Here is a 12,048-nt window from a genome sequence, read left to right as displayed (position 1 = left end):
CTGAGGCAGAAAAGGCCACCCAGACCTGGCAGTGGGAAGGTGCCCGCTGGGGTGTAGGCTAGATCCCATCCCGTGCGGTTTTCTGGCTCAACGGTGAAATCTGGAATCGCAGTCGTCTCCTCCCCCAAGGGGACAGCAGCCACACCGGGTCCCACTTGGGTAGTGATCCAGTCCTCCACGTCCAAGGGTGTTGTGGGTGTGCTACCCATCTCTTCTCCTGGAGAGGGTGCAGCTGAGACACCTGAAGGGACATGTGGGTGGTAAGGGTTCCTTCTTACCAGTGCCCCGCCCCAGCTGGCCTTCTTGAGGACAATTAGGGGAGTCTGAGGGGAGCCAGGCCTGTGCAAGGGCCTTGCTGGGCCTCACTCCCCTCCCTCGCACCTTGCAGGCCAGAGAGATCACTTTTTAAAACATTTTTCTTATGTTTTTAGAGAGAGGAAGGGAGAGGAAGAGAGAGAGAGAGACACACACACACACATCAATGATGAGAGAGAGTCATTGACCGGCTGCCTCCTGCACCCCCCACTGGGGATCGGGCCTGCAACCCAGGCTTGTGCCCTGACCGGGAACTGAGCTGTGACCTCCTGGTTCACAGGTCGATGCTCAACCACTAAACCACACCAGCTGGGCTAGAGAGATCACTTTTGACCTCCTCAATTAATGAGAGCCGTTTGCATCAACGGCACCATCAATATGCACACACCCTCGGCACTTTATTGCAGGGTGGTCTGGGGCATCTCTTCTCTAGAATTTATCATACATGCCAGGCAAGGTTTTAAAGTGTTTTGGTGTACATGAAAGCATTTTATCCCTTAATGGCCTTAGCAGATAGGTACTGTTATTTCATTTACAGATGAGGAAACTAAGGCACAGAATGAAGCGACTTGCCCACAGTCAGAGGCTCATACGTGGCAGATCTTTGAATCCAACCAAGTATCTGGCACTGTGTCCTCAGCAGCCTGGGTCCATTAAATACACAAATTGCTGATGCTTACTGAGCAACAATGGGATAACTCAAATAAAAGCATCTCAAAAATACTTACAAGCAGGGGCGAGTTTGATAAGGGTGGACACATTATTTGTGACAAGAAGGCTAATATTTATTAAGCACTTACTGTGTCCCAGGCACTCTGCCAAGAGTTTTCTCTGCACTATCCCAGTTCATCCTGACAGCAGCTATATCACGATTTTATAGATGAAGCAGAAGAACTGAGAGGTTAAGTGACTTGCCCAGGGTCACACAGCTACTAAAGCAGCAGAGTCGTAATTAAAACTCAGCCCTGCCTGATTTTATTTTATTTTTTTAATTAGATTTATGGGGGTGACAATGGTTAATATGAACATATAGTTTTCCGGTGTGGGTTTCTATGTTACAAAATCTGTATATTGCACTGTGTGTCCACCGCCCAAAGTCATATCTTCTTCTGTCACCATATATTCGGACCCCCTTCACTCTCTGCCTGATTTTAGAGCCCAAGTTCGTATTCATTTCTCTGTACTTGTCTCTGGGGAACCTCAGAAAGATGCATTTGCCTTGAGGTCAAAGCTAACTCCAGAGGTCATGCTAACTCCAGAGCTGCCCCTGACCCAGAGGGACTGACTTTCTCTTCCTCGCTCTGATGGGCGGGGAGAGTGGACAGGGGCCAGGAGGGGTCAGCCCCAAGGAGTCACCCCCCCACCCCATGCAGAAGTGGGGGCTGGAGGAGACAGGAGGGCACAAACCTCGGAAGCAGAAGGCATGGTGCCGGGACAGTGGGTCCAGGAGGCCGGTCTGGTTGGGGAACAGGTAGACGGTCCTCACGCCTGGCTTGTCCCCGCCACAGGCCGGCCGAGGGGTGACGATCGGGTAGCGGAGGCTGCCGTCGGCCAGCCAGCCGGCATAGCACTTGTCCAGGCCGAGGCTCCAGGCGGCGTAGAGCTGGCCGGTGGAGGCCAGCGTGGCGTTGTGGGATCTGCAGAACTCCAGGGCTTCCTGGAAGGTGAACTGCTCCGGGCGTGTAACGAAGAACACTTCCCCTGGGGGCAGAGGCAGGTGGCAGGGGTGAGTCTTCACGTCCATAGCCAGGGCTCCCTCTGCCCACACCCTCCCTCTGCCCAGCAGGGGTGGGACACCTGCTATGGCAGGGGAAGATTAAAGCCCTCACCCAGCCCAAATATGCCCCTCTGTGACCACTTCCCCTTGGATGTCCTGGGACACTGGGAAGTAGGGTGACCCACTGGGGTGTCCCAGGAGTTGGGATTTTTTTTTTAAATTTAATTTAATCATCACCCGAGGATATTTTTTCCTTCGCTTTCTCAGAGAGAGTGGAAAGGGGAGAGAGAGAGAGAAACATCGATTGGTTGCCTTCTGCATGAGCCCCGAATGGATCCGGGGATGGAGCCTGCAACCGAGGTACGTGCCCTTGGCAGGAATCGAACCTGGGACCCTTCAGTCTGTGGGCTGATGCTCTAACCACTGAGCCAAACCAGCAAGGTTGGAGTTGGGACTTTCAGTGCTGAAATCAGCAAAGTTGCAGCCACATTGAGAAGTTTGGTCACTTACAGTCCCTCCTTGCCTCCTAAATTCTTCAGTCACCCTCAGGTATGTCATTCTCCTGGCTAAGATAGGAACCCCCCGGGGCACCCCCGCACCCCGCTGTGGTCCCCTACACCACAGTACTTGTCAGCGAGCACTGTGAACGCTCTGTACCTGCACCCACCCCGCCCCCGTGAACTCATGGAGCGTGGCAGCCGGGCCCCGTAACTGCTGCTGGGGATTGGGTCCCAGCACCCAGAACTGTTCCCGGGGGCCCTGTCTGATTTAAGGGGGAAGGAAGTTCACATTTACTGAATACCTACTCGTGTCAGGCACTTTTCATATGTGTTTCACTTAATACTCAAAAAAGCTCCTGATCTAAGCAAAAATCAGCCCTGTTTTACAGATGAGGAGACTTAAGCCTAGAAAGGTTAAATAACTGACTCAGGGTGTGGGACAAGTGAGTGGCAATGCTGAAGTCTTCCCAGAATACAAGCATTTTCTTTTCTCTTTTTAAAAAAAATATGTCTTTATTGATTTCAAAGAGAGGGAGCGAGAGAGAAACATCAATGATGAGAGAGTCATTGATGGGCTGCCTCCTGCACGCCCCCTGCTGGGGATCGAGCCTACAACCCGGGCATGTGCCCTGACTGGGAATCGAACTGTGATTGCCCGGATCCTAGGTCGATGCTCAACCGCTGAGCCATGCTGGCTGGGCGATACCAGCATTTTCAAAATTGGGTTCAGTGGAATAGCAACTGGGTGATTTTAATTGAAATTAAAACTAATGAGATAAAACAAAAGTAAAAGACCTGTGACTGGTTAAGCAGAGTTAAAGAGATTTTGTTGTTTGTTTTTACTGCAGGACTTCTCAGGGCCTTTGCTTTGTTCATGGACCCTGGGGCTCTCTAAGAGGCAGATGGTGGATATTAAAATAGTAGATTTATTTATCCACAGACAAGTGTGTGTGTGTGTGTCTGTGTGTGTGTGTGGTGGATTTCCGCCTCCTTTTTGTGTCTCTTTGACAGCTCCCTGCCCACCTGGGGTCCAAAATGTGAGAACAGTGCCTGTACCTTCGAGCTTGCCCACGTAGCAGTAGACATCATAGGTTTCCGATGGTGGGCGCACACCGTAGGTCCTGACCCCCGGGCTGCTGTCCTTGTCACCCACACATGGGGTCCTTGGGCTCACAATGGGATACCTGCAAAGGAGGGTGGGAGGGGCATATGAGGGCCTGTTCCCAGGTGGGGGATGCTAGGTGAGGGTGGTGGGCCACTTGGGGACTCAGGCAGGGAGGGTCTCCGGTTGTCTGGGGGGATTCAAACAAGGAAGAAGCCCCTCATACTAGGGGCAAGGTCTGGGGGCCCCTCGGGAACTCCTGGCTTCAGAAGAGAGCCTGGTGCGAGGAACAGCACTGGGTCAAGCTGGAAGGGACTGCGGGGCATGACCTAGGACTTAATGTCACCCTCTCTGAATATGCTTTAGTTCTAGGGGAGAGATTAAGGGAGCACTCAGATTAATGAATTAACTTGCAGCGTAGCAGGTGCCCACCCTGTCCTGGGTCCAGAGCCAGGCTGTGGCTCCCCTGGCCTGACCTCTCCAGGTTGGGTTGGGGCTGGGAGGGGAGCCTGGTCGATTTCCCTTACCTGACGGTCTGGTCCTGCAGCCAGCCGGCGTCACACTGCTCGTAGCCGGCTTCGTAGGCGGCCTGGAGCTGCTCGGGTGAGGCGATGACTGCCCCAGTGCGCAGGCAGGCCTGCTGGGCCTCCTCGAAGGTCAGCGAGTAGCGGGTGGACCCAGGGCGGTAGTGGAACACAACTCCTGTGTGGGGAGGGGAGGGAAAGAAGGAGAGACAGAGCAGACTCAGGGCGTGGACTGTGCGCCACAATGCCGGTGCCCACAGGGCCAGTTCTCAAGGTTTTGTGGGCGTGGAGGGAGCTCTGGCTTCTCGAGGAACTGCCTCCCTTCATCCCTCCTTCCTATCCTATTTCCAGGCCATGTGGACATTGAAACTTGAATTTTATATAATTCTCATTATGTGTCACAAAATCTTCTTATGACTCCCCACCTCCCAACTATTTAAAACCGTTAATTCCATTCTTAGTTTATGAGCTGTATAAAAACAGGGGGCCAGCTGGATTTGGCCTGTGCGCTGCAGTTTGCAGACCCCAGTCATCGAGGGTCAGTGCTGTGACAGGCTCCCGGGTCACCCCGTGTGGCGGTTATCAGTGGTTCTATCCTGTGGAGGTGCCTGATGGGGTGAGGAGCCCCCGTTTTCCACTCTCCTTCACCTAGACCCCGTGGGCACCTTTACCTGCCTGATACATACACGAGCTCCCACCTATGACTTCAATGGTAGGAAATGCTTGGTGGCAAAAGAGCATGGATCTCACTGGCCTGGCCTATCCCCTTTGTCTTACAAATATGGAGAAGGGAACCTGAGAGGGGAGAGGCTGGTCTCAGGTCCCAGGTTAAGTTGAAGGTGTAAGAGCTCCAGGCCAAATTCTTTCCCCTACAGTCCCAAGGACTGAGCACTTACCGCCTGGCAATCGTGGCTGGCCGGGCACCTCAGCTTCCCCTGGGGCTGCGGTCACCTGCACGACCAGGTCCTCGCTGGTGAAGGGGCCCAGGCCAGGCGTGGACTCCCCAGGAGAGGCCCAGGGCCTGGTGGCTTCTCCAGTCTCGTTCTCAGCCCCAGGGAAGGCGGTGGCCTCTAGGTCGGGGACCAACGTGAAGGGTTCCTCGGGCTCCAGGGCCGTCGGGGAGGCGCCGAAGATGGGCTTCACCGTGAGGATCACGTTGCCTCGGGCCTCGCCCTCGGTGATGTTCCGCGGCAAGGGCAGCTCCACATCGGGCAAGGTCACTGTCTGCACGGTGATGTCTTCTTCGCCGCCCATCCCGAAGAAATTTTCTGGGATATCCACAAAGTCTTCACCTGGGTCAGGGACAAAGACAAGTGTTAGCTGCTCATCCTGGGGCTGACGGGGGAAAGGAGAGCATCGGCCCCATCTCTTTCACTGCTATGGAAAGAAAGCACCCATTGCATGCCTGGCCTGGCACCTTGCTGGGCCCATTTTGGGGTCGTCATTCTATGTGACTATTCATTTTGGAGACCCCACAGTTTTCAGATTGCAAGAGAATGCAAAGTTATCATAGCACAAGATAGTGACCGATCATCTCACTGCTTATAAAGTGAGTCCGGCTCCAACATCTCTTCCTGGTCAATGCCAGTCGCCCCCTTACCCATCTTCTGAGCACCAGCCAACGGGACAATGTAAGTCTGTTATAAAGGAAACTGGAAAATCTCGCCAAAGATGCAGGAGCTCATGAAATCGATGCAACATGAGAGAACTACTCATGACCATCTGAGGGTCTGGCAGAAACGAGCCAGATAATCATTAACAAAGAGAAAATCCACGAGGGCGCAAGGACTTTGAAAAGGGTGGCTGGGATACTGAAAGGACGACGGGGGGCTTTAGGGGAAATCCTAATTATTTTTGCAAAAATAACACTTTTCATGGAAGATTGGGCTGCGAGCCTCAATATGAATCACCACTGTTGTCCTAAAATTGATGCAACGCCGTATCATTGTTTCTTTTGTCCCTCCAAGAATTAGCATTTAATTGTAATTATTGCCCAGATGGTGTAAAATATAAAAAACTTTTAGTCTAAATTTTCAAAAATTTCCTCTCTTTTTTTTTTGACATGATCTATTTATTTTTTCCCTTTTTATTGAATTTATTGGGGTGACAGTGGACCCGCCCCCTACTCTTTTCAGTAACACTTTGGCCCTCCTTTGACGTGAATCCCAGTGCAAGGGCCGATAACAGCGCCCCCCATGGGGACGTGGTCTCACGTCGGGCCCCACCATCTTCCACGTGGTGCCACCACCTCCCCATTAGATGGATGAGAAAACTGAGGCTCAAGGCCTTGGCTGGCCTATGGTTGCACAGTAGCAGATGGCAGAGCTTAAAGTCAAACCTGAGGAAACACAGACTCCAAGGCTCATGCTTTTAGCCCATTTTGGGCTGATGAGACCAGGGCCAGATACCCTCCAGCCTCCATCCACTCTACCTTGGCTCTCCTAGGAACCTGTGGAAACGGGGGGTGCTAAAACATGGGGTTCAGGCACCCAGTGGCCCCTTGACGGGGTAAAAAAACAGCCCCCCATTCCCAGATCTCTTCCTCTGGGCCCCAGTTTTGCTGGCGTGACCCCCTCCTCCCTCCCGGCCTCCAGCCCCAGCCGTGCCTGTGTAGCAGATGGCGTCGTAACGGGAAGAGGGGTCGGGATAGCCCGTCTGGTTGGCGTGCAGGTAGACGGTCCTCACGCCCAGGAGGTTGCCCCCGCAGTTGGGCCGGGCCTTGGAGATGGGGTAGCGCACGCTGCGGTCGGCCAGCCAGCCGGCGCTGCACATGTCCATGCCGCCCTGCCAGGCCAGGTACAGCTGGCCCGTGGTGGCCAGCCGGGCGCCCAGCCGCCGGCACTCGTTGGCAGCCTCCTGGAAGGTGAACTTCTCCGGAGATGTCGAATAGAAGACCTCGCCTGACAAGGACACAGCAGCAGTGAGCATCTCCCTCTGCCCCTTGCCCTGCCCCCGGCCCATGCCCCCAGGGAGGTCCACGCGGTTCCACCAGGTCTCCAGCGCATTCTAACTTGGGACAGCGATGGCAGGTCAGAGCAGTTGGGGGTTCTGGCTGGGAGGGGTAGTGCTGGGTGAGGGACCAGTGACAAAGCGGTGCCACCCGTTTGCAGGAGCTTGGGGCCACTGAGGCCTGGAACCCCACCCTCTCCTGGCCTGGTAGAGGGGGTCCAGTGCGTGGTGCCCTGGGTTAGCGCCATGCCCCAGATCCCGAGTGTCAATAGGTCGGAGGGGACAGGAAGGGGGCTCCTGGGAAGGGGGCAGGGTAGCCTCACCCTCCATCTCCTCCGCGAAGCAGTACACGTCGTAGGTCTCATTGGTGTCGCGGATGCCGTAGGTCCTCACGCCCGGGAACTCGTCTTTGTCCCCGTAGCAGCCTTCCCGAGGAACGTGGATGGGGTACCTGCCAGGAACCCAAAGCGGGGTGTTTCCCTAGGGGACGGGGGGGCGGGGGGCTGTGCCCTCCCATTCTCCTCTGGTGGGAGGAAGCGGTGACCTACTGATGCTTTTTGCCGGTGCCCGCCCTGCATGTGTGGACTGCTTGTTTTTACAGGTTTTTCTCTGGCTTTACGGAAATACACATTTTCATAGCTACTGGTGATCAAAGGTGGCCCCTTTATTGACTGACACCAAATATGTCCTATCAGGGGTGTGCAGACCTTTTCTGTAAAAGGCCAGAGAGTGAATATTTTCAGTTTTGGAAGAACCCGATGATATGTGTGTAATTTGCACGGACAGATGCTCCCATAGGGCAAAGCTGCTAGCAGCAGCCACTCTTTCTGCCACAGGACAATATGAGGATCTGGGACTGGTCACCCGTCCAGTTCCAGCCCATCCTCCACTGCGCTCTGCCAGTGGCCTGGGGGCTCACCTGACAGTCTGGTCGGCCAGCCAGCCGGCATCGCACTGGTGGAAGCCGTCCTCGTAGGCGGCTTGCAGCTGCTCGGGTGTGGCAATGATGGCACTGTTCTGCAGGCAGGCCCGCTGCGCCCTGTCAAAGTCCAGGGTGTAGCGCGTGGAGATGGCTCTGTAATGGAACACGATGCCTGCAAGACACGTGCGGGCCGGAGAGCATGTCAGGCACAGCCCCCCGTCACTGAGGTCCTCGCAGAATCACTGCCGCAGTCAAAGGGGCCTCACAGTCTGGGCCGCTAGCTGACCCGCTAATCCCCTTTCCACATGTGCATGTGGCTTTTCTGCCTTTGCTGGGATGCCTCCAGTCATGGGGAACTCACTACCTCACAAGGTATCTCTTTTGAATACCTATGATAATTCTGATAATCAGAAAGTTCTCTAAATTGAACTAAAAGCTGCCTCCTTATAATTTTTTCTTGTCACTCCAGGACCCCCACATTTGTGTTGAGGAAAGAGACACTTAGAGCCCAGGCACCTTCAGGCCAGCAGAATCCAGTGGGAACCCTGTTTGTGGCACCCCCAGGAGTGGATCGTCTTTGATAGGGCCTCCCAACAGGAAAAATCTGGTGCTGACCAAAGTACTGAAGCCCAAAGGACACAACCATGCTCCTTGGGCCACAGAGAGAAAGGGCACTGGGGTGTCTTCATCCGTTTCTCTGGCTTCTGGATGTGAAAATGGGGGTGGAGTGGGGAGACAGAGGAGGGAAAAGACACCCGAATGAAGAGCCAGGAGGCTGCTCTGGTTCACGTCCTGGGGAAACTCCAGGCAAGTCGCTCAACCTCAGTGAGCCTGTCTGTACAATGGGGATGATCCCACGGCCCACGGAATCACAGGGTCATGGCAAAGCACCAACCGTCATCTCCATGTGACTGTGGCCAGGAAATAGTCAATCCCCGCCAAATGCAGAAAGAATATCATTAGCTCTCTGTTACATTTGAAGTTGAATAAGTTGATGGAGGTGCCAACGGAAGGGGGAGGAAGGAAGGGCTGGGACTTGAGAGCCAGCTTGTCTGGGTCCACACGGGTAGGATGGCATTTGGTTCTTTCTGCAGGGGAACCAGGATCCCTGGGGGGGGGAACTCACCTTTCACCACGACCTCCAGGGTGGCCTCGCTGTCCTCGATGCCATGCATCACCTCACAGCGGTAGATCCCGGAGTCATTGGAGCGCAGGTTCTGAATTTCCAAGGTGGCATCGCTGGGAATGGCCGGGTAGTTGGGCAGCGAGACCTTGTCCTGGTAGGCACTGTTCACCCGCACCTGCCCTTCCGTGGCCACCAACAGAACCACCTCCTTCTCCTTGGAAATGCGGCTCCACTTGATTCTCGGGGTGAGGGGGGCGGTGGAGGGGGCGGTGGTCACAGGGTGCATGGGGTCGATGAAATAGCAGGGGATGGTGATGGAGGTCCCCAGGAGGACCCGCAGTGGGGACGGCTCGGGGATGCTGACACTCAGCGAGTTGTCAGGGTCTGTGGGGGAGACACACCTGTTAGTAGTGCCTGGAGAGGACCACCCAGCCCCCCCGGCGGAACCCAATGAGCCTGTGTGTCCGCGCTGGGGACACTCCTGCGCCCTATGGAATTCCCAGGAATCCCTGCAACACCCTGTCCAGAGCAGCGTTCCGAACTCAAGAACCCTGGGTGTGCACCTCAGGACAGGAACTATGGGGCCAGAAAAGCGCAGGGGGAACTCCAGAGTCCAGACCACCTCTCTGTTTCTCAAACTAAGGTGCCCGAGGGGATGCCAAGCCATCGGATAAACAGGACCCATCTTTCTGGAGTGACAGTTGACTCAAAGACTCGGGGAAAAATTATTTGGGGGTATTAAAATTATTATGAGGAAGAAACAAAAATAATCCACAAAACTTTTAAAGCCAACAGCTTGGCCGATGTGGCTCAGTTGGTTGAGCGCCTCCCATGCACTGAGAGGTCGCAGGTTCAATTCTCGGTCAGGGCACATGCCCGGGGTTGTGGGCTCCATCCCCAGTAGGGGGCGTGCAGGAGGCAGCTAATTCTCTCTCTCTCCCCCCTCCCTCCCTCTCTCTTTCAAATCAATAAAAACATATTTTAAAAAAAATCATAGAGCGTGTTCATGGGGAAGATGCAGCGGTTCACCAAATCCTGTTAAAAGTAAAGGTCTCCTTGGTACAGGAAAGAAACAGCTTTAGGGGGAAAAAAAAAAAGCACTTTTCATGGTGAATCGTATGCTTAGGGGACCTTTTCTCCAGGACAGGTTACAGGTTGAACATAAAAATGTTTCAGATATTTGTGGGTGATAGGTACATAACAGGGCAAGGAATGGGGGAGCCAGGAATGTTTGGGGTCCAGCCCTAGCCTTTTGATGTCCTGGGCAGTCACCACCAGGCCCTTCCACACAAATCTCCCTTTGAATGCTCCATGACACAGAGTGGTTTTAGAGGTGGTGGTCCCTCAGGGAGAGCTGAGAGTCACGGCGGTGCCCAGCTCTGCAGTTTTTAAAGCTTTCAACCAGCTCTAGTGAACTGGTTTGTCTGTGTGGGTAAAACACAGCAGGTTCCAGCCAGGGGCTGGATCTCTGTAGGTCCCAGAGCAAGAGGCCACGTGGAGACCCAGATACCCTATGTCTAAATATTTAAGGGTTACAACTCAAGTGGGCAGATTGCTAAATAAAATAGGTCCCATCTTCCTATGAGACAAGGAAACCTCCTGAAACGAAACACGGGATTCACACGTAGAATTCTTGGGTTCCTGAGAATTTGGCATCAGGATGTGGTGTCCGGGTGGTGGTGGTGGTGGAGCTGGGCCCTTTCTTTTCCCATCACTGCTTGTGCATGGCAAGGGGACCGGTGAATCCCAGCCTCACACCCCAGATCGAATTTGACAGAAAAGGGGAAAGGCCGAGGGAAAAGGGCAGTACAAGCAGCACCGGGTGCGGTACCCAGAGCCCAGAGCCCAGAACCCAGTCCCTAGTCCCTGCTGGGCTAACGAGACAGGCGCGGCGATGTCCTCACCTGAGATTTCTATGGAGACGGCTGCAGCGGCCATGACTCTCACAGCAACACACACCCAGAGTAAAGTGGTCATAGTTCACCTGGAAGAGAGGGGAGGCAGGAGGGTTATTTGTGGGTTCGGATGCAGGGAGGTCGAGGAGGGTCACGTGTCACAGGACACACGGCGATACACGTCACACGTGCCCCGATGCTGTTTCCTGGTCCTGCTCTTGCATGGACCTGCGTTGGCACCTCCCTCGCCCCCCTCTCCAGTCTGTGAGCCGTTGGTCTTGGTTTAGGGCACGTTTGCATCCCAGACAGTCCACAGGGAGGACGGGGGAAGTCTGGGAGGGGAGGGAGGATCTGGAACCAAAGACAAGAATGGGGTAACTCTCAGCTGAGGCTGGGCCTGGGCTTCCCTCCCCGACCTCGGCCATCAGAGTCAGCTGGCCCAGCAGGTGGCGCTGTTGGCTCAGCCACTATCAGCTGGGCAGGATTCCACATCCAGACTAGGGTGCCCATGCCAGGAATGCTTGGGGGAGAGGCGGTCCGGGCCCAGGACTCTGGGGGACCCTCTTGGGTGACTCTGGCCTGTTGTTTTGAGTGATCTTTCCAGCATGATCCTTCATTCATTCCACATACACAGGGTGTCCCCCAAAATGTACACATACTTTAATAGCGGACAGCTCAATTGATGTTTCTTTCTTTTCAGATGTATCCCACTGGAATGAATAATTATTCAAAGTGTGCATCCATGTCTTTTGAGACACCCTCTATGTCACCCTAGAGATGAAAGGGCTGCCCGTGAGGATGCTGCTGGGGGCACAGAGGCGAATGTGGGAGGCGTGGCGTGTCTCCTCACACTGCAGGAAGCCTGGAAAACCCCAAAGGCCTAAGAGGCAGCCCCTTGCTTCTCCTCGGGGGCTTTCCTCCTTAGATGTTGCCCTCAAAAAAAGTCCGTGGCTCCAGGTTCTGGCTCTGTGAGGGGCCATTGGGTTGTGGCCCTCCCT

The 12,048-nt window shown here is 54.5% G+C and overlaps 1 protein-coding gene across 2 annotated transcripts in view; it reads right to left on the bottom strand.

Annotated features, from left to right (window-relative positions):
• The window catches only part of ACAN (aggrecan), a 38,868-nt gene that overhangs the window by 13,537 nt on the left and 13,283 nt on the right, over positions 1-12,048 (bottom strand). For both annotated transcript variants that reach the window (XM_087829203.1, XM_087829204.1), the window contains exons 2-11: positions 11,060-11,139; positions 9,156-9,539; positions 8,027-8,201; positions 7,431-7,558; positions 6,765-7,058; positions 5,055-5,450; positions 4,162-4,336; positions 3,589-3,716; positions 1,723-2,016; positions 26-241 (exon numbers count right to left, since the gene is read on the bottom strand). In XM_087829203.1, coding sequence (XP_087685329.1) covers positions 26-241; positions 1,723-2,016; positions 3,589-3,716; positions 4,162-4,336; positions 5,055-5,450; positions 6,765-7,058; positions 7,431-7,558; positions 8,027-8,201; positions 9,156-9,539; positions 11,060-11,132 — 2,263 coding nt within the window. In that variant the 5' untranslated portion in view covers positions 11,133-11,139. The remainder of the gene's footprint in view (positions 1-25; positions 242-1,722; positions 2,017-3,588; positions 3,717-4,161; positions 4,337-5,054; positions 5,451-6,764; positions 7,059-7,430; positions 7,559-8,026; positions 8,202-9,155; positions 9,540-11,059; positions 11,140-12,048) is intronic.

Source organism: Miniopterus natalensis, chromosome 22, assembly GCF_054644295.1.
Source record: "Miniopterus natalensis isolate mMinNat1 chromosome 22, mMinNat1.hap1, whole genome shotgun sequence".
NCBI lineage: Eukaryota > Metazoa > Chordata > Mammalia > Chiroptera > Miniopteridae > Miniopterus > Miniopterus natalensis.
The sequence above is the reverse complement of the archived record's forward strand: the minus strand, read 5'-3'. Positions and strand labels throughout refer to the sequence as shown.